This window comes from Dendroctonus ponderosae, unplaced genomic scaffold (genome assembly GCF_020466585.1).
Source record: "Dendroctonus ponderosae isolate FM_Combo_2020 unplaced genomic scaffold, Dpon_F_20191213v2 Dpon_F_20191213_5, whole genome shotgun sequence".
Classification (NCBI taxonomy): domain Eukaryota; kingdom Metazoa; phylum Arthropoda; class Insecta; order Coleoptera; family Curculionidae; genus Dendroctonus; species Dendroctonus ponderosae.
Window position 1 is genome coordinate 11,251,305 of NW_026018715.1, and position 26,243 is coordinate 11,277,547.

Consider the following 26,243-nt stretch of genomic DNA (forward strand, 5'->3'; position numbering starts at 1 on the left):
GCAACACCATTTTATTTTATTCTTGTTAGTTTTTATATGTTTATCATTCATATCACTTTTTTAGTTCAGTAAGTAATCTCTCTAACTTAATGAAAAAATAGTCTGATAAAATTTTATAAAAATTGTTTAAATTTCTGCCTTTTCTTCATCTTATGGTGCGTTTTCACAATTTTCTGAAACTGAAGGCATTTTTCAATTGTCTTGAATTTTTTTTAACTTAAATTATGGCACTGAAATGCGAGATTTTTTATTTGGTTACTGATTTTGTTAAATAATCCCAATGAAAGCAATGAAGAAATGGAAATATAGGACTTTGAGCAAAGTGTTTTATAATATAGTGAAATATTTTAAATCATGGTTTTTGCCATTTTCTTCTGATGTATTTTCTCTCTCAAGATTTATCAAGGTGCCCTTAAGGTGCCGATTTTCTCTATTTTATAACCGTATCGATATTTGTTCTTGTCTGGTTTTGGCATTAGAGCATTTGACTTTTATGATGATGGTGAAACTGAAAACATTTTTGGACTGCAGTTGGTTTTGCAGAATTTTTGCAAACGGCGGTTTTCACTATGAAAATAGGGGATTTTTTATTTATTTACTGATAATCTGAATAAAAGACATGCAAAAATATAAACAGTGGTTTAGAACCGTATACAAATCCTTTATAAAATTGCTTTTAAGAAATTCTTAGTTGCTAGTTAGTTGTTTGCAGGTTTTCCTTTCGACTAATTCTTTTTTAAATTATGAGAATTGAATTTTATTTCAGTGTTTTATTATCATCATGCAAATTATTCTCGTATTTCAAATGAAAATTTTTAAAATGAAACACGATCATATTCATCATTGATTCTTCAAATTTTTTGATTTTATTAAGTAGACTTAGTAAAAAGAGCGGAAAGACTGGATGCAAAGAATTTTTAATTAGTTAGAGATATTTTAAGGAAGTAAAGAACAAAGGATTTTACAAGCTTTTTTAAAGTTATCTTCATTAAATGTATGAAACATTTTTAGTTCAACGTATAGTATTTTTGCAATAATTTTTAATTCGAGCTTTTATTGCTCTCATCTGCTTTTGGTATTAGTTACGTTTTGAAATGAAACTGAGGCATTTTTCAAGTGTCTTGAATTTTTTTCTAAACTGAAGTTATGGCACTAAAACGCGAGTGTTTTTTATTTATTTGCTGATTTTATTAAATAATATGAATTAAAGACATGACAATACATATACGACTGGATCTATTTTCTCAAGATTTATTCATGGCCCTAAAGTTGCTGATTTTTCCTAAATTTATCCGTTTTTCTCAATTTTCTAATTGCATCGATAATTCTTCTCATGAGGTTTTGATACAACGGCGGTTTAAACATTGAAACTCGAGTGTTTTTTATTATGCTTTTATTTTAAACACATGCAAAAATATGAAAAGTGTTTTAGAACTCTATACAAATATTTCAGTAAATTGTTTATAAGGAAATGTTAGCCAGATGTTTGCCACATTTATAAGAATTGAATTTTGAATTTTAATCGTATATTGTTTTTCATCATTTCCCAATAATCTTGCTAATGGTTTTCATCTGGTTATGGCATTTTAGATTTGACCGGTTTTTATAAACGAAAGTTTCGCCATCCAGATGTTCAGGTTGATTCCATTAATTTTGCGCTTCAGGTTACAAAAATATTTTTTTTATAGTTGAGACTGTAGAATGGAAAAAGTGGGCGTTTTAAGCAAGAAAATTAACTAACTTTATTCCACCAGTACATGAAGTTTTTTGCGGGAAAAAATCGGGGTAGCAAGGAGCTAGTTTGTTTAACAATAAAGTAGCAAATTCGCCTCAAAAACCTTTTAGTTTTAGCTTTTGATCAAATATTTTTTGTTTACCTCAGCGTTCCATTATTCTTTCAGTGAGCGGCGGTCGAAAGTGGGCTGAGACTTCCCTTATTTGTCAACTTTAATAGTCCGATTTTTCTCTTTACCAAGTCGCCCCCATTACGCTGACAAGCACTTGATGGGTGAAACACGTATTAACAGATGTTTTTTGTGATAGCGGCCAGTTCGAACAGGGTCTAAATGTAGCCATTACTCTAATAACATTTTTGGAAGTCAGATCGATGACCCAGATTTTATCCCATTCAGATGCCCGTATTGCCCGGAAAGCCGATAAAGGGGTAGTATGGAGATTTTTACATGTTTACTCGCGTTGTGGTAAATATGAAGAGGAATTGCCCAACTATTTTTCCAATGCGATCGGTTTGACGGGCGCAGGCAATTTTCAATTTTCTTTACAATATCTTCCATTTTAATACATGCAAAGCCAGGCTTGTTATACTCACATCAACCTTTAAAAAAGCGTAGTCAAGCGTCTGGCTGTTCCCTGGCTCCTTCGCTTCGTCTATAATAAAGGGGATGATGAATACACGTGTTAGGAAGGTGCGGGAGCCCGATAAGGTTGTTTGGTGCGGAAGAAGCTATTAATACTGATTAAATCCGAAGAACGAGCCAATAGCTATAGGCATGATGGATGCTTCGACTAGTTATTACATCCAGGCCGGCTTTTTCGATTTTTACAAAGTTTTCCAATTAATTTTATCGACTGCCGAAATCAATTTCAGTATTCGTTTCATTTTCCTAACTGACACATTTAATAGCACAAACTTGGATACAGTGCTAAAGCTGTAGCTAAGAGCTACAGCCTTTGATTGTCCTCAAAACATTTTTGTTCTGAGATTTGTGCTGCTCAAGTAGTTAGTAGCGCTTTCTGAGGCACCAGTGAGAACATGTATTTTACCCGCCAAAGTCTCAGAAGCAGCAGATTTGCTATTGTGTACAAGAACTTTTCCTTACAGGAAGGGGATTAGAATACTTTTGCTTGCTACTAGAGCGGGCCAGATTTTTCTGAAGTTTTCAGTAGTAAGGAACGTGGAATTTGTGGCGTTAATGCTCAAATTGCATAAAGAACGTTCAAGTGAGACTCATAGGGCTACATTTTAAAGCCTTGTAAGGCTTCAGCTTGTTTAAGTAACTGATTGCAAAAAAGATTCATTTGAGTTGAATGAAAATTGTTTTCACCTGCAAACTAACCCCTCAGAAACCTTTTTTCTGCATGCTCAAATCAATCAGAACATGTACTTTTAATGATGTAAAGAGGATCAGAAGACTTTTCGGTGGCACTTAGATATGTGCTGTCAAGGTTGCAAACACTTATACATTGGGGTTTGATCATACACACTGAAGAGAGGAAGAAAATCTCAGAAGACCTTTATACTCGAATTTGCACCTATTATTGCTGCTTTTTGTTGACTTGTTCTTGTTTTGCATAAAACTGGACTGATAATGATCTTCTGATGCTCCAATGAGAAGYTAACCRGCAGTTTTGCCTTATTTGGTAGCGAACACCTCAGAACTAATTTTTTTGTAAAATTCCACAGCTCAATGAGAGAAATGGCAATTATTTAWATCAAACGGATGAGAAGSGGCGCTCAGAAAAGTGCTGCAAGAACTGAAAGGCTTCAGCRACAGTTCAAGTGAGGTTCTCAGGCTCTAAGCGCCCAGAACTCGGGGAACGTGAATTGTCGCAAATTATTGRTGATTTTCTGGTMAATTAGTTTGCAATTTATGGATCATTAAGCTAGAAAAAACGGTTAACGGSCGCYCAGATTACTTTTAAACGTGTCTTKCACGTCGCTCAGAAGAYCTCCAACAAGCAAATKATTTTTTGCAATTAYWTCTGTGRAAATMGATGCTATTTYCCAATCCAAGACCCACTGGGTAAATGGGGTTTTAAATACTCTATCCAGTGGTAAGAAAACGATCGTTTCAACTCTGGCGAGCGATAAGATGTGATAAAAAACCTTAAAGGGTAAAGCAACTACTTATATTTAAATTTTGGCCTTTTGTGTGATAATTGCCCAAATTTCCCAAGTGATCTTTTAAGTCGCAAATGTGCTATTTAGTTCTCTATTTAGTGCTACAAAAACGAGCGCTTTAGTTTTATATGTTCCTCAGATATGAGCAAAAACATGTGGTCATGTTCGAAATTATGGCCTCATGTTGTACATTTTTGTGTGATTTTGAAATCTAGTTTTTGCGTGAAAAATTGTTTTACTTATTGAGTTTTTGGTGCTCCAAAGTGGTAAGATATGTTGTTAAAAATGCTCTGATCCCAAACGAAAAAATCCAAGAAAACGTGCCACAAATAGAGCGCTCTGAATGGAAGTTCAATGTACAGCAACTCTCCTTTCACTTCATGAGTCCGTTCGGTTTTTATTTTTTAATTAGCCTTTGGGGCATCCTTTGAGGAATAATTTCGATTATTGAGCACTTTAGGGGCAATTTTAAAGCGACCCTACCGTTGGCCTTAATGACCATTGTACTAAATGCAAAAGTTCGTTTGAAATGCAATGTAATTTCGCAAAATGTCACGAAATTGAGTCTTAGAAATTACGGATTAACGCTCTAGAAAATTAAAATTCCCGCATGAAAATTGTCAGTTCCTGTTAGTTCTGGTGCCATGTTCAAATTCTCTGAGCTTTTATTTCGTTTTATCTGTGCCCTAGTTATTACATTAACATATTTTTCAGGTTTGGCAAAGTCTAGTCAGTTGACTGTTTTTTTTCTGTGAAACTAATTAAAACCTTGAAGCCTGGGCGGATTAGACAAAAGCAAAGTCCCTTTCATCCAGAAATGTATGCACGTGTAACGGATGGCTGTAATAAATACCTTTAATTCGTCAGTAATTCATACGATACATCATAATTCATCATAATGGCTAAATTACAATCAAACTTGCTGCGCCACTTGACGAAGATAAATTATTTCAATTTGTAATTATTGTTCTCGTTGTGAACGAAACTTGCTCTGTTAATTCGTTAGTTTCGTGCATAATGCAAAAGCTGTTAATAAGACAGTATTGTGCACTGTAAATAGGCGATAATTGGCGGTTTGCTAAAATATAATCAGGTTTCTATTAGCGGTAATTTGCCAACTGATTGATTAGCTTCATGTTAATGTAAACAACGATGAATCCTGCGCTGTTTTCCACCATTACCATAAAGTCTCAATAAAGGCAATCGAAATTCGTTTAGCAAATAGATAAATCAGGATGCAACTCTTTTCCGGCACAAACTTGGGGACTGGAGACATAAAATGAGGAGCGGAACTGGGGAACCGAACGAAATTAGTTCCTATAATGACCAGTTACATATTTATTATTTTAATGGAAGTTTTAATTCGTTTGTTTTGCTCAGGAAATCGATTTGTTTTTGGGCTGAGAAACACCGTTTTTCCTATAAGGTTTCTATGGGAGATTGTAGTGTTTTGTAATCATTTATTAATTAAATAACCCACAGTTTATTTTTGAACCCAAATCTAGGAGGAAATTTAGCGCCACAGTTTTGCATCACCAAGCACCTCAGCGGTGCACACAATCAGTTCGGTATCAACAAATAGCGAATACTACTCTAGTACTCAATTGCGCTACCGGCGCTGGATTAAATGCAGCGAAATCTCCAGTTAAATCAGGGCCTTGTGTCGGATGGACAAGGGGGTAGCGGCGGATTGCGCGGGTGGTTGAAGGAGCGCATAGAGCACGATCGGTGCAGATCAAACAATAATTAGTGTAGTAGTGTGAGTTGCTAGATTATTCTACTGGGTCACTGTACTTGCACAGTTTACACTTGCGATTATCTGTGTGTTATAGTCTCTATATTCTCTCTCTGGAGTTTATGTTAGTTATATGAGTTTTCTAATTTGTTTTTTTTTTCAGCTCACAATGAACAATGAGTAAGACATTTGACGGTAAGTTCCAACCATTTTTAAATAAAGTAGTTTTCACAATAATTTTTCATTAATTTTCTCTCGGTTCAGAAATATTATTTGTCTATGTACTTCAAGCTTCAGAGAAGTAGGGAAATGAACGTGTAAAAAAATCAAATCTTTAACCCAGTGCTAAATCGGCTCCACATGCCGTTGGGTATTTTCGCACTTTTTTACAAACAGTAAAAAATGTGCACCATTAAAATGAATATTAGAGGCACATTTCGACGGTTTTTAGATGAATATAATCATTTTTTCAGGGGATGTAAGCCCTACTTTGCAAAATGAACCTCAGACCGTAAAATCGGATTTTGAGGATTTTCCGAGATTTGCACCTTTTGCATATTAAATTGAGCGAAATCTCCGGAGATTTTTTTATGATGCATCAGAAAATATACTAGACTTGATATGGTCTTGAAAATGTTCCGTTGAAATGCGAAATTATGCGAGGAAACGCTTTAAATCGAATAAAACACGCGGAGAATGTACACAAAGCTCTGATTAAACAATAAGGGCGAATTTGCGTGTCTAAGTATGTGTGTGTTAATCAATTAAATTACCCATGGTTTAGACACTTTCGTTGGGCACATTGTTTTAAGATGCAATCGAAAATTGCTACTAAAATGAGCATTTGGTTTAGTGTGTGAAATTTTTCAAAATTATTTTTTGATGTTTTGCAATCAGTTTAAGTATTTAATTGTTGATCTTTTCAGGATCTTGATTGTTCTTTTTCTGTGCTCTTACTGCCCGAATTACTTCCTATTTGGTTAGTTTTTAAACCTTTTTTTAGGCGAACAGGTTTAACATCGTCAGACGTTTGAGTATGTTTTTTCAGTGTTGCATGTTGGTTTTCTGCTCCTGGAATTGCCTTCTGTTGTCTTATTTTGATCCATGATCTAACTTTAATCTGCACTTTTAGGTTTCCCAGAATATTTTTTAAAATGCATAAATATTTATAAATATATTGGCATAATTTTCTTTAAATTCTCTATGGTTTTTGTCAGTGTTTTCGTGCTGCGTCCATGTTATTTGTGTCGGCTTTGGTAAATCCGATGTTTTTTGGATCTTTGTCATTCAGTCTGCAAAGCATCCGACTCATCGTCAACACCTACTTTCTGTGCCTGTTTTGATATTATTTCTACTTTTTTCTTCTCTTGGGGTTTTTCAGTTGAATTTTCATCTATTCTTCTTGTGGACACTTTTTCTCTGCTTTCAGAAATCTGGCTGATGGTCGCTGAAATGTCGTTCCAGGGAAGATTTCTGCATATTGGAAATATTTCCAGTACACTTCCGATGTAGCAAATTGAAATCGATTTGATTTTTTACCCGCTCTAGGCTCCCTGGTATAAACCAAATGAATTCACCACATGATATGTTATGTGCAAAACATATCCCACATCAATTCTGAAATGTTGATATTTCATCGGTTTAATATGTGAATTTGTTATGCAATATTTGCGCGAAGAAAATATGCATGAAGTTTGAAATTTGTTTGCCATCTTGTTTCAATAGAGCGCGAAGATATATCGCCTTTGCTGACAAAACCCAATTTGTGGAGCGTCTTTCACCTGTAAACTTGTCGGCCCCAACTTGATAAATATTAGATTTTCCTGAATTGCGGTTTTATTTTATTTAATAGCGGGCCCGTTATTGTGTGATTATCGTTGCAACTCGAACATGCTACTTTCGATGTTTTGATTGAAATTTTTTCGAGGTTTTGCGAAGCGGCAATAAACTGCATGCTATTCCCTATAGGCTGCAAACTCAATTCCGACGAATATATGCGCGATCTCCACAATCGATTTTTACTAGGTCATATTTTGAGATGGATATCATCCGGAATACATTTGGTGATTTTTCCGAGTCCGCCGACCGGAATGGGATAGAAAACGACCGATCGGCAGGGACACATATTTCCGTATACTGAAGTGGGGCCATTTACTCACGAACCCATGCCACATAAATATCTACCATCCATTTTTTATGTTCTGCATTTCATTTTCCTCTTTGCCTTCATTCGGCTCTAGCTGTTCTAATTTGAATCGGCTTTTATCCAAAATAGTGTTTTCAGTAATCCTAGTCATGTCGATTTTTATCACGTTTTTCTGGTCATCATCTGTGTCTGAACGAGTTCTGATAATTTTACATTTTTAGACATTATTTTTCAACATGTTCACCTTGGAATTTTTTTCTTCGTTCTTTTGATATCAAAGTATTCAATATTCTCCGGAGATTTCTTATAGCTGATCTACTTTTTCACCTTTTCAAGTCTTCATCCAGAAACTCTCTCCTTTTTGCGTCGTAGGCAGGGATTTTCTCAAGTCACTAAGTCGATAAATTCTTCTCATAAATTTGTTATTTTTCACTGAGCTACTGTTTCCTGAGCTTCATGCGCGAGAATCCTCCGAAGAACGATCAGAACGTTGAGGCTGCTTTTAATAGTTTGTCTCAAGACTAGTCCAAAATTTCATGTTTTTCGCCACACTTTTTATCAATTTTCAGGAACAGACTGTGCTGGAGCGCTCATTATGTTGGCAGATTTTTCGAAAAAGTCAAAATATTGAGAAAAGTTTCAGTTTTGCGCGTTTCTTGTTTAAACGCCAAGTGAATCATTTGAGCCAGAGAGATCATTTTTGTATCACTGGATAGAGAATTGAAAGTCTGAATCAGAAAATTGAACGTGATTGAAGAAACACTGACATTTTTCGTTCAAAAGCAAAATAAAAAAATCGGACAATAATCGGCAAGATTTGGTCAAATTTTCCTATTTTCCCTCATCTTTTAGTTAATTTCTCAGAAACAGATTGACCTGGAGCGCAAATTTCTACACCGCTTAATATATCACTAATTGCTGCTTTTAGCCCCTAAAGCATAGCATATGAAATGTGGGTAGTTTTTTCAAAAAAGTCAACATTATGGGATAATTTTTAATTTGACGCTGTTTTTTTAAATCGCTAAATCGACTCAAATGACGCTGCCTTTATCGACGTTTTTCATGAACTATTTTATCAGCAGAGTTCGTTTTGCTATCACTGAATAGAGAATTGGAAGCCTGGAGCAGAAAATGGCACGTGATTGAAGAAACAGTGAAATTTTTAGATATTGAGGTGCAAGATTACGCGAATTTTTCATGCTTTTCGCTAACTTTTTAATAATTTCTACACCACTTGTCAAAAAGAGTCAGAATTCAAGAAAAGTGTTAGTTTTTCTTCCGCGAGAAGTTTCAGAATCTATCACTGGATGAAGAATTAGAATCCAACTAGTATCACAGAGAAAAAGTGTAAAAGATGAGCCTATTTTGAGCTTCCTATAAGAAATCTTAAGTTGTGGAAGCTGATCAATGACTTGCGATTGAGTGTTCCGAGGCAAAAAAAAACATCCAAAAATTTTATAAGTTCATTTTTTTACTATCTTGAGATGGATTTATTATGAAGAATTATGAATGGCATACGAGTATTAGGCAGTAGCTCAAAAATCAATGATGCTCGAGCAATTTTATCGAGTTGAAGAATCACGTTCAACTCTAGCTGAGTAAAAAATACTCGCTTAAACTTCTCCTCTTATGTGATTCGAAGCGATGTATGTTGTTGCACACAACAGGAAACTTGTCGCTAATTAACACGAGAAAAACACAAATAAATGAAGGTGAAAAGATGAGATAAATGCGATGGTACAAGACCCAAAATGGGGTCAAAGAGAGAAGTTTTATGGCCGAATCCGCAACAGCAGGGAGGCAGTTAAAATGTGCGGGAATTGAAAATTGAAATTCAGCTATGACAGCGGCGGCAAATTGAGAGGCGGCCGATATGCTAAGTCGTGTTGCCAGTGACAAATGGGGCGGCGGCGCCGCCCCTGCCGCTTTTCCGATCGAAAACCGTTAACAGGCCGCTTCTGCACTTTACTGCTTTGATTTCCACCAAAAGCGAAGAAAAAAAGACAAAATGCTGATCGATTTCGAATAGCAGGAAATGCGATATCAGTGGTTTAATCAAAATATTCATTACCACGGGGGATTTCCTCATGTTCTTTCCATTGAAGTGTTCAATTGACGGTCATGTTTTCTGACTGCATAAAAGGTCGTCGTTTGTTAAAAGTTTCAAGACTCGTTTCGCATTAAATACTCGATTTTTCTGCTTTTGTTGCCCAAAAGTATGTACAACCAAATAAACCTGCCAGGTTTTGAGGGACATTTCCAGAATTTTGAATTTCTGAACTTTCCAAACCTTTCAGCCCCAGTTTTCTATAGTTTTCTAACATGAACGTTATCTAGGAAAGGTAGTTGTTTCTCTAGAAGGGATTTGAGTCTCAACTTTCACTCAAAACTAAATTTATTGCAACATCATTGAAATGACCCATCAAAGTGGCATTTTCACAATTCAGCAATTTTACACCGTAATTGAGTAACTTACATTGGCAATTTCTTGCCCCAGTCGCAAAAATTTCCAGATATATCTTGCAAATCTCAATATTGGCAAAAACAACAAGGAGATCAATACAAAGTATTGCAATACAGACAAGCAAGTAGAAGTTAACTTGAAATTCACTCCTCAAATTTAATTTGTATAAACCGTATATTATATTAGCACATACAAATCCGAAAAGCATTTTTTCCTCAAGGTGTTGTTTTCCTGCAAACTCCACATATGCCTGTTAGTTTTCGCTTCACATTAGGCATATTTTCCCGGTTCTCCGTCGAATAAACGACCGATCTTGGCCGTTATCCCAATTATTCTTAAATCAAATTCCGAGAAAGAACACAGTAGTAAGTGGTATTTTTAGCCATCTGCACATCCCGCAGGAACAAAACGAGCATTTTGGCATTAGGGGCACGTAATATCAAAAATTGCTCCGTTCAGTTTGCCCCCAAGCTGGCCAGTTGCGAAACTGTTTTATTTTCTTTTGCCTCGGCTAGTTTAAGTTAAGTGTGACTGGTTTTTGATCAGCTTCCAGTCGAAAATCAATTAACTAGATTAGAGGATTTGTCGGTTTCTTCGTTAGTAGTCGGTCCATACGGAGTCCACAGTTGAAGCGTTTTGAGTCACAAAAACCTATTTTTCAGAGGAAGGCAATTTGCACTTTTTGCATCTCCAACTACAAATTTCATTGAGGAAAAATATTAACGAGAAGCGAAAAAAGACGAATAATTGAATCCAAGAGTTGGTAATAAACATAAAGTGCACCGTTTTATTGAATGTGGTTGGTTTGAATTGAATGGGCGTCAGTGTTGGTGAAGTCCAGCGCTTTCGCTACCTCTTTAAAATTCTTTACAACGCAACGAGCCAGTTATTTGTAAGAAATAAAATCCACAAAATCACGATTATTCGAGCTTTGGTCCTCGATGTTTGGCAAGAACTAGCAAATAAAGAAATCCTAACAATCCCGCAACCTTTTGTAAGATGGGTAATTTAATGCTTTCTTATGGCGAATAGAATTTCTTTGTTACGGGGCACGCTTTATTTGTCGGAAAATTCCTAGTTTAGTTTTCGAATAATTTCCGAAAACTTATTACGAGGTTTAGAGCGAGATTGCGGTCTTAGGGAGTTTTTATCGGGACTTGTTTATGGCGAGGGACGGCACCGGGTTTACGAGTCGGTTTGGAACGGTTGCCTTGAAGCTGAAGATTTTCACTCAAGCAGATTGCAATTGACTAACGAAAAAAAGATACCGTGGCACCATATTAAGGTTGGGGATCGGCCCCAAAGAAAACTTGGAAAATATGAGGAAAATGCGGGGCATCGATAATTTAAAGGAGGAATTCATCTCGGCGTTGGAAACACCAGGAAGGGCAACAGGTTGACCTTAGCTCGAGACATAAAATATAAAAGATGAAATATGAGCGTCAGGGATAAGCGGATACTTTTTTGCATTGCTTATTTTGGTACGCGAATAAAGGGATCAACGTGTCAGTTGCCGGTGCAGGTGGCCGACTTTATAAGCTCCAGAATATGGGGCTCTTTGGTCTGCTTTCAAAAATAGGAAAAGCCGATAATAAAAGCTGCAACTGAAATACGAGGTGGAAATAGTTTTATGTTGCCAATGGACGTTTTACGCGACGACGTTTACGTTAACATTATTAATGGCACCGTGGACGTTGTGCGTCATCACATGTCCGGAAAAATATATACGGAATACTGGAAAAAGTGAACAAGTGTATAGTGGAAAAACCATTAGTTCCAACCAAAATAAGAATTTTTACTCGAGCGGCTTTTCCCATAATTTATTATTTATAATCTTCATCATTTTCTAAGATACTTTCAACTTTCTCTCTGTTACTTCTCTCATTTACTCATTCGACTTCGTCTTTCTTCCGGAATATTTTCAATAATAATCTCTGTTTTCTCTTGGTCGTTTTTTGCAAGGTCTGTCATAATTTAGTCGCTTGCCTCACAAGTCCTCCTGGGAAGACTTTGTGTGCCATTTTGCCATTGGCAAACACATTAGGTTTTTGTAAAAAACAGTTGTTAAAAGTAGGGCACGAAAGAAGAGTTAACAACAACGAATATGAATGTTTGAAGAAGATAGTTTTAATAAATTAGTATTTACAAGAAAGGAGAGGACGAAAAACGCGCGATTGAGAAACACAAATATATGGATAGTGAAGATTACACAAGTAAATGAAGTCAGAGAGGCGAGGTATGTGAAGAAATACCACTGAAAAACAGATAGAAAGCAAAAGCAGAAAAGAGGTGAGAAAAACTATGAGGAAAACAAGATGTTCAGAAGCGGGTAAGTCGAAAATGGCTTAGACTGAAGAAAGGAGTAGAAGATATTAAAGACAAAATGGACACGAAATAAGAGTTAGCAACAACGAATACAAACGTTCAAAGAATATAATTTCACAAATCACACTTATCACAAAAATCAGTTAAAAGAAGTAAGAAGCAAGAAATAGTCACAGCAAGAGGAAATCAAGATATTTAGACAGAGAAAATGAACGAGGCAAAGTAAGAGAATCCAGAGAGCCTGGGTTTTTGAAGAAAAATAACTGAAAAACAGATCGAAAGCAAAAGGATGGAATGGCAAAGGAGTAAAGACAAAAACGACACGGAACAAGAGTTAACAACAACGAATACAAGAGTTTGAAAAAGTTTACACCGAAAAACTGTGTAAGATCGCTCGCAGTCAGTACTAAAACTAAAAGAAGTAAGAAAATCAGACGAGGTAAACGACTAAAAATTCAAATATATGGATGGAAGACGATTATGCGAGTGAAAGAAGTTAGATAGGCGAGGTATGTGAAGGTAAACGACTGGAGAACATATGAGAAGGAGACACGGACGATTCAGGAAAAAAACGAGAGCAAGAGCTGCAGAAGACGCAGATGAAAAAGGTTTCTCTTAAAAAAGGAAATAATAGCGTTGATTGAGTAATTGGGAATGAAAATGGAGTAGAAAATCGTAAAGACAAAATGGGCCGGCAAAAAGTAAAGAATAAGGCGTACAGGAGTGTGAAATATATAATTTTCATAAATTAGAATTTATAATAAAAGAGAGTGCGAAAAACGCTCGGATTTATAACAAGCTAAAAGAAGTAAGAATCAAGAAATTGTCAGAAAAGTAAACGACTAACAATCACAAACACATTGGATTGAGGATTGGAACATTTAGAATTAAAAAAGGGAGATGAAGAGAAAAGAAAAATTAGTGCAAAAGGTCCAGAAGCCGATAAACCTAAAATGGCTGAGACAATGGAGAAACACAGGAAATAATAGCGTCAATTGGGAATGGAAGATAGTAAATATAAGGGGGCGAAAAAATAGTTAACAGCAACAAGGATACTTATAAGAGTTTGAAAAATTTAATTTGAGTACATTATAATGTGAAATAACGAAAAGTGCGATGAGAATTAAAATAAATTAGGAAGTTGAAAATGAAAGAAAATACAATATTTTGAACGTAAAAAATCGTTAACTTTGATGACTTACTTTACCTAACGGGGGTAAAATTCAAACTTCCCTTTTTGCATGGAAACTCGCACTATGAGTTCTATTGCTCTGAGATCTGAGCAGAAAAGTGGTGCGATGTTTGAAATGATTTGATGATTGCGTTGTACCTAAATTTAAAACACCAAAAAATGTGCCTTTTGTGTCAGATCTGCCAGTTTTCCCCAGTCAAGTGAGTTGCTGAATTCTCTATCCAATGGAGGAGGGAAGACGACTGAAGCTCAACTGCTTGGTCAGACATTATTAAAAACGCGAGCTCATGTTTGAGCCGATGAAACAATTTGGTTAAAACTTTATTTTATAATCTATTTTTTGTTTCTACCTCATTTTGCTTGACAATCCTGCAACTGCAACTCAAGTATTATCAGTGTGTTTTTTTCAACTTTTTTGTAAGAATTAACTTGTCTGCCAGCGACATTTTTGAGCCGTTTAAACATCGATGAAATATTAATCTAAAACAGTGTGCTTTTAAAATGAAGGCAATCAGCCCAAGTTCTGAACAATCGGGATTTATCCATAGCCCACGTTTCGCTCATATTCCCGCGTTGCTTTATAAAAATAAAACGCTTATGTGGAGTTAAACGATTCCATTGATGGCGAAGTAAATTTATCCAGGCAGACAGTGGCTGCCTTTTGTCCAGATAATCAGCATTACCGGTGAAGTCGGCAAGAAAAATCGGACTTTACGGCCATGGCTGAATTTAAACGAAGCCAGTTCCTTTCAGTAATCGCAACACGAATTTCAGGGCTTTTTTGTGATCCCCATGGACTAAAAGGCTCTTTAAGTACGATGGATTGATGAATTATATTATCAGCGATTCGCTAAATTGGTGTACTTTTGCGAGTAGTTTCCGTGGAAAGTTGAAAACAATCAGGCAATGAAAAGTACATTAAGAAAAAACACAGAGTTTTGGCTAATAGTTCAGTTAATTATCTAAGTAATGTTGCCATTTTAGGCCGATATAATTACCTGAAAGTTTTAACGACTTCTAAACACATACAGCCTTTCCCTGAACGAAATAATGCAATGACAAGTTAAATGGTATCTGTCGGTACGTGAACATGCGATTAAAACATCGACAAAGTCAATGCTCAAAATAGCTAAATTAATTAGGTGAAATCGGCAATTCTGTTGCAGAAGTATGACATCAGGGAGAATGTCGCCCAATGAAGGCAAAGTTATGGTTTTGCCAGGCAAATTATTCGTTTTACCGCTCGAAATTCGAAATTTATCTTCAAAAATAAATAGCTCATCACATGCTTCACACTAATGTGCATTACCTATGGCACTCGAAACTCGTAACTTTCCGAAAATTTAACCTTTACGTAAGTTAGTTTAAAATAGGAAAGTAAGACATAGTTAAACTCCAGGCAATGGCTCCGGACCACGACATAAGGTAATTAAAACTTTTCTAATTAATAACTGTGCCACAGGCAATGATTCGAATGCCGTCGACAAAGATTAACAATTCTGCAGTTTTAAGACAATCAAAGTGGAATTATGCTGGCTGGGTTAGGCCGTTTCGATTTATGTTACATTTACTGCAATTTATTAGGCAAAAAAACGAATATATAGCAGCAGCAGAATGAAGGAAAGTATGATTTATTGACACGGTTTTCAAAGGATTTCGTAGGATGCGAATGGTTTAAAATGCGGGATTGAAGGAGATTCACGCAAAACAGGCCCATGAATAGTGAAGGTCGAATTGAAATGAACACGAATATATTTTGGGCTGTTTTGTAGGTATTTGTGCCTGTATATGAAACGGTCTGTTTTCCAGGTATCTGCAGGGAATCTTGTAAATTCCGTTTTTCGTATTTTCAATTTTGTCATGTGATTTTGCCTTTGAAATTTACATCAAAGTGTATTTTCGGTTTTGAAGATGGTTCTTATATTGAATATTTGTTTCTCATTCGTTAAATTTTTATCTGAACGTCCAGGAATTACTGGAATGAAATGGTTAATTTTAGATCGAATTTTGATAGAATAGAATAATGTTCAATTTGTTTTAATTGTGGATTTTTTATTTGATTAGGTGTTGAAATTTAGTTATGTGCTCACACTCTCATTTAGCTCTTTACGGTGTGTGGGTCAACTTGTTTTTAATTTAACTAAAAATTTTGGGCCCTTTTTTATGAAGGCTATCGGTACTTTATTGAAAAATCTGAACGAAATTTCACAAATACTTGCGATACTACGATGCAAAGCGAATAATTAAATTCACACTTAAATTGTAACTCAAATCACTCAATAATGCAAAAAGCAAATTTAAAAGGCTAATAAGAAAAACAAATGAAACAACTTCAAATTTCCATAAGTATCGACATTATTTAACTGACAATTGTCCTAAGGAATTTGAAACTCCTGATTATATACTGTTTAATTCTATTTATTCAGATAAAATTAACCGAATGTGTAACAAATTTAGTATTAAACCGCCTTCAAAGCCAAAAATAGAATTAGAAGAAAATCTCATGATAAAAGTGAAAATACAAAAAACGTAATCAACAAAGTTCCTTGCAAATACAATTAATTTTAAATAGAGTGATTCAAGAGGACTCTGAGAAACTTCCGCAGGTGATTGCTGGCATTATTTCAAGATCAAACGTGCTAAAAGATGAGGGTCCTTAAGGGCATCGTTGCGAAAATACGGAGTGAATGTCGTATAAAAACCTATTAAAATTATGAATATTTTCGAAACCGCTCGAGATATGTTCATGAAACTTTTCACATGGCGAGTCGCCATGATTCTATAGAAAACATATATATATATTTCTGAATAGGTACAAAACGATACGCCACTGATTAAGCACAAAAATAATATAACTTTGTATAGCTGGTTCAATTGCCAACAAAACCGCTCTCTTGAGATTTTTCCGCATAATGCTTCATTTTCGAAAAAAATCGTGTCAAAGCACGTGTTGGAAGGGAATGGAATGGAAGAAAAAACGTTTTTAAATTCGATTCCTGAAAATTCAGCAAACATTGCCTTGATGTTGATTCATTTTCCATCAATCGGGACTTAAATCTATAAATTTTATCAATCGGGGGCCTGAAAGTCATCAAAAGGAGCCCCCAGTGGATTGATTCATTGCACTCAATTTCCCGTCAGAAGCGGTTTTCAGGGAGCTGAAAAACAACAGGTCCGGGTTGTTTAAAGCAAATTTGTCGAATTTTTCCGTTGAAGCTGATTAGGAAAAGTCGGCAAATTAATGCGATAGTCTGAGCCAGAAGCGTTAAAAAGGTAAATGTATAAATTTGACTGTTCGAGGAGTGAACAAATTAGGCCATAGATCTCCTAAATGCGATACTCTCAAGATAAACTTTACCCATTGGACCATTCGAATTTACAGGCCCGTTCGGACCTAAATTATCGAAGTGTGGAATTTTAATTCGGCTCTTATTCAGCAACGGAAGTAGGGAACATTTTCACTCTTTAGTTATTTTCCGGGGTAACGTAATCGCACACTTGTAATCTGAAGGTTCCTAATGAGGCCGTTGTTCGTGTAATTAAAACGCCCTTCAGTCTGTTACAGCCAACAAAGTTGTCAGATTTAGACTACTTTATCCTTTTCTTTGTTTATCTACTTTCTTTTATGATGAACGTTCTTGTCTCCCGTTTGCTTTAACCCTGTAATTTTCAGGGGAACAGTATACGGTGCCTGTGGCGATTTCCAGCTGAGCGGGAATTTTCCAAAATCTCTTTGAAACCCAGTCGGAAAATTTATTAAGTGCGCAAGTAGAATTCCATTATTCAAAAAAGCCCGACTAATGTTTATTGGTTTATCCGGGCTGGTAATACTCGGATTTACAGTGTTTTATTTCAGCGCGGTTTTTATGGCCTTCACAAATTATTTAAAAAGTCGGAAAGTTACGAGCTTTTATTATTTATGGGGTGGAAATTGTACTGGAGATTAAAAATGAATGAAATGTAGATTATCTCTTGCACACATCACTCATCAAATATTAACAGTGCGGAAAATATTCATTCTATTCACTGTCGCTCCATAAAGGCATTTTTGCAAATCAATTTAATTAGGCGCGTAATTAAATACCGAATCCATTGTTTAATGATGTCTAATAACAAAATGCCGACTACAGCGACATGTTAAAAATGTATAGCGTGTCGCAAATCCGAATAAAACCATACCGTAACTCCCTAAAGCCGGCCTGGTATGGACCATAAACGATATAGACGAATTGCCTGTAAATCATGATTAACAATTTCACCTGACAAAGAGTGAAAATAATTTATATACGAGGGCTCGGCTTTTCCATGGAAATCGCTTTGATATTCCCGATTAACAACAGTGTATTTGTGATTATTTCATCTCTGACGAGTTTTTTGATTACATTTTCTGAATTTTTAACTCGATTTTCGATGCAATTTATCAGCTTAAAGCGTCAAAAATTAAGGAGAAAAATTTATGAAAGCATCGAATTTTTGGAAGAAATTGTGACTCCTCTTGGTTCAAGGCACATTAGATCGGCAAGTCTAAAACGGAAAAATTTGAATGAACACTGAAACTAAATATCGAAAAGATTTTTTAAAATGGGGATAAATTCTATTTAGGTGTTTTCTGGGGAATTTAAGGAGCACAGATAACTACAAAATCATAATTTCTCAAGATAAACTGATATATTTTCCAAAGGCTTGATCGTAGGTAAGGCAACAATGTATTTGATTGATTGCACTTGCAAATGCCACATGTAAAGCACTTCTTAACCTCACTTCACAACATCAGCTTTCGTTGTTTTGGATAATCGTCGATTCCATTTTAGCGCTTGATCTTTAAGGAACAGTTTCGGGTTAACCAAGTTGATAAACCGCTAAAGTTGTAGCTTTTGCAGGTGAAAAAAATGTGTGCCCCCTTTTTTCCTGCTTATTGGGCAGAATCGGGTAAAATCGGCATTTTCAGTTGCTTCTGCTTATTTTATTTCCAACAATTATTTAACTGTTAAATCTTGATTTAGTTTAGGAATATACCGATTGCAAACATTTCGAATTTTGGCTAAGTTTCTGGTCAGAAACTGTCCCAGTCTGCCTGACCTTCTCTTACCGACAATCATGGGTATCCCCTATAAAATTCTGTAGGAACTTATGGAAAACACTGGCGCAATGAAGGAGTAGAACGGAAAAAAATATCGCAAGTACAAATACTGAAAACTGGTAACAATTTGGAAAGAACAAAAACCAGAATTGAGTTCTTGATTCATTCACATTTCATATCAGATTTGAAATACTTGCAAAACTGACTGAAAATGATGAGGATTGAAATGGTAGAAATTGTCATGCTTTCATATGAAATCTGAGTTTCATATGAAATCTGCATTAATGATTTTTTGCTGCTGCGCTCATTCCAACAAAAATACGAAGAGAATGATTAACAAATAAAAAGGACTGAAAGATTTTTGTGTTACCTCAAAAGAAAATCGATTGAACACAAACTTAAGTATAAAACACAGCAATCAAAAACATATTCTAAATATTGTAAATGGGAGTGCGGACAGTAACATTCCTCAAACGAAGTTACTGAAAGGTCTGAAACTTTCCAGTGTTCTAAATAAAATTACAGCCATAAAAATATATTTTGGCATGCGATTTTAGGGCAAGTAATTGAGCAAAAAGGAATCCTGAAAAGCGGTTCTACATGATGGCAGACAATTATTATATTTTTCAAATGCTTCTTCACCTCTGATTTTTTCATTTCAATCACTATTTTTCAGATCAAAATATATGTAAAATTATTAAATTGTGTGTTTGTGTCTTTGGAATACTGCAGAAGTTCAATTTCAACTTTTCTTTGATTAATTCTTCTGAAAGTTTCCAGATTTTTTGATCGATTAGTACGGTGATGTTCAAAAAAATCTTCAGTCGCATCTGTTCAAAGTGATCGAGTATTTCTTGTTGAAAAAACTTCTGGCAGGTACTTTTGAATCCAATGCTGCCTCTAATGCAAGTCTCTGCACGTATCACATAATAGCGTAATTTTTTGTGAAATAATCGCGATTTTAAATCTGGGCAAAGTGATTGAAGCCGAAATTGTTTTTTTAACCTCCGTTTGCAAGAAATCTGAAAGTCATAAAGCCGCTGGTATGATTTTTTGGCATCTTTTGAAAAGTTTGTATGGCGGATTTGAGTCTTCCACTGTGGTCTGTAGTCTTACATTTTCACTTTAGTCCAGCATTTGAGTTCAGAGTTCGAATACTGAACTTTTCTGTTAGGTTTTTTGCTTTAATGTTGATGATTTTGCCTACATAATTTGCGTTTTTGCAACAGAACGAATTCAATGGAGTTGGTTCTCGTCCTGGAAGTTTTTTGGCTGATTTATGCACTTTTCATCAACTTTCATCAATAGTTGCAATTTCTTGTGCCAATTCTTGAATTCTGATGCAAGAGAAGAACTGGCACCAGATTATTTCAACTTGGTCCAATGTATTTCCGAAAACGCCTCACTTCAATTGAAAATCAACTAAGATCTTAAGACTGACTAAGCTTCGATTGGCAGAGGAGTTCGCCAAGGTGGCACCATATGCCCAAAACTCTTCACTGGGAAGAAGGCGCTTTTAGAAATGGAAATTGGGAAATTAGGGGTAGGGGTAAAATTCGACTTCACTAAGTATTTTACATCTTCAGACAGCTGAGCACCTTTCAAAGTGGCTGTTGATTCAGTGAGAACTTGAAAGAAAATCCAAAAAAGTTGCCTTATTTTGTAGACGAAGTATCGGTTCTGTTTTTTTAAGGGTAGCCAGAGTTTTATTGCACACCTTTTTACATTTTTTCGTACTTTAATGCAAACTAAACATGGGCAAGTCCTGGTAATTTCTCTATCTACACTTTGAATAATTTCGCGATATTTGAAGTATTTTGTGAATATTTGAATTCCTCTTCAAGTATTTGAAATCGTCTAGTACTAGACGTAAAAAGTTCTTGATAGTTTAAGCAAACACAAATAAGTAGGTACTTTGTGAGTAGAACTTCAAGAGCAAGCACCAAACAATAAAGGCACTTGAAATACAATTGCTGTACCTACTTGAAGTACTGGTACATCTTAGTGCATAAGAGAGCATTCAAATGAATGACGCCATTTTCTGGAATGTTATCAGGAAAAACTGATTGTTTCGAAGCTTTAACGAGATGGACTAAGCGCTGTTGACAACGTTGGCTGGCTGTTGTTGTTGCAAAGCTGGTTTTGCTTGATTTGAACGGGCACAACATGCAGTTTCATTTTCGCCTAATTAATCAAATCTAATTCGCCCTATTAGACTAAAATTTCATGTCGCTGGGCTGTTTGTTTTGCTGCAATCCAATGGCTAAATATCTACTGGCCCTTGTATGTCGACAATAATTCTCTGCAAATCGGGGACGCGTGAATAGAATGACGCCGTTAGATAAATTTATTGGCCTGTGAAATGCCGGCAGGTTGAGCCCAATCGATGACCAGCCATAATGTTTAATGATAATTAGTTGACGGTTATTTGTTTAAATGCAGGCCCGGCTAATTGTGAACGATGGCGTTTAATGCCACGCCACGACTTAAAGAAGTATGAGACCGATTTGTTTTGGACGGGTGGAATTGTTGAATAGCCGGCCATCGATCGCGTCTAGAGCGGATTGATGAAAATCAAAGGACTTCAACGGAAATGGATTTTTTAAATTCGTAAACATTTTCAAAGGCCATCGTCTTTTGGGAATCAACGTTCGGATCGCCGCAACGTGAGAGTTGCAATTCCGGTATTCCCCCAAGAAATAGTTCGTGCATTATATCGACGAAAATGTGATTTATCGAACAGGCGAATTTCAACTGCTTGAGCTATTAACTGGGAACTGGAAAGCACGAATTAAGGGCCGTCGAGCTTTGCACTTGTCGATGTTGTTTTTTTCGGTTTGTGATCATTTACACCAATCTGATCAGCGATAAGCGTTCTTTTATGCGGTTATTTCAGTCGGTTTTGCGTGCATTACCTTTGGTAATAACCCAGCTGATAGAATCGGATTTGGAAATTGTTGGTGTCGATATGCAGACGATTTCAAGCGAAAACCGTTGAAAAACTGGCAAATTTTCTGAAAAAAACGCAAAAGGCACAAACAAACAGCTCTTCCTCAAAAAAAACTGTTATCAACAGGTCTTCCAGGTTGCCGTTCTTTTCTTATTCTTATTCTACGCCGCGCACTGTTGCATGACTGCTTCAAAAGTCTCTACTCTTTTGATTTCCTACGCTACACCGCTTTTAAGTTCCACTTGCAAAACTCCAATTCAGTTCACTAAACTCACTGCTAATACCGTGTTGAACAAAACGTTTTTTGTTTATCCGCTGTAACTGCGAATGAGTTGAGCATGGCATTGTTGTCAAGTGTATGGTTTTTCTGGAAATGACCGTAATACTGTACTGGAACACTTTTTAAATTATCGAATTCCTCTTTGAATATAATCGCTCGCCGAGGAAAAAATCAGTTTTTAAACGGATCAATTTTATAACATATTTGAGTTTATTTTAACACTACATCCATTTACAAACAATGGAACCAAAATTTGTTTGTTTGCAATGAACAGTGTTGAAAATTTCCAGCGTAATTTGAAAACCGCAAAAATGTGTCTACTTTTCCATGAGGGGAAATATATTTCTGTAATTTTCAGGAAAACGCTCCATTTGTCAACAATGCTTAGTTTAACACTCCGAGAAGATTTTTTCGCAAGAGCGTTTTTTCTTTTTTGGGCTAACAAGAGTTTATACAAATTGGTGCCCGGTTTGCGAGATAATTCGATGATTCCAAACTTTGCTTCAACGCTTAAAAATAAGCCTCTCAAATGTTCAAAATTTGCTTCTATAGGTTTGGATGGTTTTTTAGTTTACTTGTTTAGGTTTACTCGATAATATTTTGAGCAATTTCTCGCAAGGAGAGTATTTGGATGTTGATCTAAATGTGAGGCAGATCATCTTCAGGAGCTCATAAAACGACTAGGAACCGAATAGTAACCGAAGAAAAGTGGAATAAATAAGAAATGAGCGAAAAACAAGCAAACTGTTTGAAAAATATCAGGTGCATTGATTTATCACAAATTTAGGAAAAGACGGTTGCATGAAACTGAAAAATTGTTTTTTGCATTGTCAAAAGAATAAGAAACTTTAAACCAGAAAGAAACTGCGAAAGTGTTTGGCATCATTTTCTTGAAATCGATATTTGTCCAAAGGCGAACAAGAGCAACATTGAGATCAATTAAAATTAAGAATTGTAAAAATAAAATTCAGAAGGTTCCCAGTTTTGAGATGCTCTGATGAGAAACGTGAACTGAAAAAATGACTGGTTTGTTCCGAAAACTATCCACCGATGAAACTGCTTGATGAAGTGCGCAAGTTACACTGTAGCATGTTTGTTATCAATTTTCTTGAAAATGCCCTCAATTTTGATTACGATTTTTTTCAATTTTCTCGCGAAATAATGACGCCTGCTTTAAACGGCTGAGCTTAAGCATACGTAAGCGTTTTCTATTACAGTCCTGCTGAAATATGTGCACTTTTATCTCCTTAAGATTGTGGTTGTGGTTCCTGCGGAAAATAATTAATCAAACCGTGAACGAGCCGGTGCAAATGCATTCGGAATGAACTCTGGCCTATTGAGACGAAATGCACTAAATCTCCTCAAGCGAAATATGACAGAAATTTGAGTAATTTATTAAATCGCCCATTAAAATTTAAAGTGCCGGAAGAACGTCGGCCATCATGCGGTAATTTCCAGAATGCAAATTTTCCACATTGTAATTCTTATATTTAACTTGGCGGTGGCCATTCTTCAGCAGTGGAGTGCCGACGAAATTGGCGTAGTTTAAACATTGCGCTCTATTGTTGCAACAACGAGCAAACACGTTCTACATACTTAATTGAAATTTTCTTTTCCTCATCTAACGCCCGCCCCCGTTCTTCGCCGTCTTTTGTGAATTATTTCAACTGAAATATAGGTCACCTTTTTACCCGCCAAAGCTCCATACTTTGCGCCAGCCAAAACTGCCTTTATGGAATCGTAATTTTCCCATCAGGAAGCATAAACTAGACAACAAAAACACATTGCTCATGCAATTAAATTACACGAATCGCATTTTTATGACTGGCGGATTCCGAAAGGGCCATTAAAAACTCTATCAATGCTATCACGAAATTTTGCGTTAAAAATTTACGGTCTTTGCTTTTGATATTCGAGACTGCCAAATAGTGAAAGGCATGAAAATTGAGCAGATTTTTCGCAGAGTTTGTCAAAAGGACACGTTGAGTGCACGGCGCTGGACTATAACAACAAACCTCAATGATCTTTCTATCAGCCTGCTCCTGGCCAATATCAGTTATTTTGTTCGCCTTGATCGCTGGAACATTTAATAAAATTTTATTCTACCTTTTGCTAGTTAACGGAAAATCAATGGCACAGAACTTATCGTAACCATTTCCGTTATGCCATGTTCAACAAGAAATTTTCCTGCATTTAACGGTTCGTGTCTTGCAAAATATCCGACTGTACCATGATGATATTGCACTGTACATCCAATGGCGTAGCCATCTAGAGTTCTGCAAGAGAGTACAGAAAATCAGTACAGAAAGTCGTAGACAAAATTAATCGACAAAACACTGAGGTATTTGCAAATAACTTTATTTTAAATTTGACAAAAATGTATTTGATTGAAAGCTCAAGAACTTCGTTGTCTGTTCTGGTCTGAGAGGATTTTTAAAGTTGGGTCTGCAAAAGAAAATTTGCAACTAAATAAATCTTGATCTTTGAAACTAGATCTGGTACAAACCGGAAATTTTTATCCCTTTTTAAAATACTTTACTTTTGCTCCGTTCTCCGTTGTGCCAAAGTTTGGCTCAAGTTGGAGAAGGGTTGAAACCGGGGGATACTTTTGAACTTCAACTTGCGGATCTTTCTTTCACTTAAAAGTCATCTAAAGCGTCTTAAGATCTTTTAAAAGTTGATGTTTTCTAGATCTAGTCTATATTTTGGAACACAAGTGTCTTACCAGTTTCCCAAAGTTTCATTCAGATGGAAGTTCAATTCGGGTCTGCAAAAAAGGTGAAGTTAAAATTCGACTTTGCTGAAAAAGTCTGAAAAAATTTGCATTCTAGAAACGAAATGGCGCTAATTTCGGAACTGTCTTGGCGTTTTAGGCAACAAAGCCGTCTTTGCTTTCGCAAAGTTTTAATCAAATTGGGGAATAAACGAGATTCCTAGGAATTTTCGAAACTGGGTTTAGGCAAATGTTTGATAAAAATTGTGACGACTGAAACCATCGCAAAAAGCTCACATTTAAAAGGAACGACATCCACATTGAACCACCCTGTATTGCTCAGAACAGGCATTGGCGTAGACAGCGGGAAATTTCCAAGGCCCTACTAACCAGTGACGAACAGGCTGCTGTTTTCACTTAGATTATCAAAGAATAAACCCGCGATGTCTTTGTGCCATCAAACGGATCCCGTTTTATGGAAGTCATTGGTTTTTACATCCGTTGGCAAGAAGGAAAATGACCGTCTACATGTCTGGCCATATGTTGTTAAGAATTTTTAATATTGCTTGAAGGTATCATTTCCGGTCTGGAGACGAAATATTAGATAAAATTTAATGGGGCACAAGACGCGCTATCCGCTTCCATAAAATTCGTAATTTGTTAAAGTGTATGATTTAAGGCGCTTAACTAGCACGTGGCTGAAAACTGCCACAATTAATAATAACAATGTGCAGAGCAAATTGCAGCCATTTTAATCCAGTGTTATTTTTCGGTTGCAGCTTCTTCAAACGGCTCCGTGGACGACCTGAAACCAGCCGCTTCTCCTCTATTGGAACCATCTAAACAGATGTCAAAACCCGGCCCTAAAATCATTCGCACCATCAACGGTTCCGAACTGAACTCGAACAACATCATCCTGGTTCGCAGCACAAAAACTCTGGATGGCGGTCACATTCTACTGAGAACCGATAACTTCGTTAAGAACAACGTTTTGCTGGATGATGGCCGCGAATCCAAAATGGGCCAAATTATCCTGCAGCCCAATTCGGAGTTTAAAAAAGGGGTGTATTTGCAGGGCGTTAAAAGATTGGGTAAGGCGATGAGAATTTTCAGTCATATTTAGGGCTCAAAGGGGCGGTTTTGCTCTTGAGAAAATGCACGCTCTGGAATAAAGCACAAGCATAGCATGGAGTGATTCTGATGCTGTGTCTCTCCACTCTAGGGTTTCCAGCGATCTCGTTATGATCAAGTCTTGGTCTGACTAGTTTGCTGGGTTTTAACGTCAATAAAACGGTGGCCTTATGGTATAGAGGAGCTTTACAACCCTTGCTCCTTCATAACAGCAATATTAAATTCGTTGAGTCAGTGAAATTTCTGGGTTTGAACATTAATGCTAACCTGAAGTGGTCTACACATGTTGACTCCCTAACAAAGAAACTATCTTCAGCTTGTAGATAAGTTCTATATTGTTGAGGCGGATTCATTTTTTACAAACT

At 36.2% G+C, this 26,243-nt stretch overlaps 1 protein-coding gene across 3 annotated transcripts in view; it reads left to right on the forward strand.

The window, feature by feature from the left end:
* Positions 1 to 26,243, forward strand: part of LOC109546633 — a 63,943-nt gene that overhangs the window by 20,309 nt on the left and 17,391 nt on the right. For 2 of the 3 annotated variants that reach the window (XM_048666344.1, XM_048666345.1), the window contains exon 2: positions 25,527 to 25,838. In XM_048666344.1, the coding sequence (XP_048522301.1) occupies positions 25,527 to 25,838 (312 nt within the window). Of the gene's footprint in view, positions 1 to 5,760; positions 5,793 to 25,526; positions 25,839 to 26,243 lie in introns of all 3 variants that reach the window. The other variant, XM_019917658.2, reaches the window with a different exon arrangement.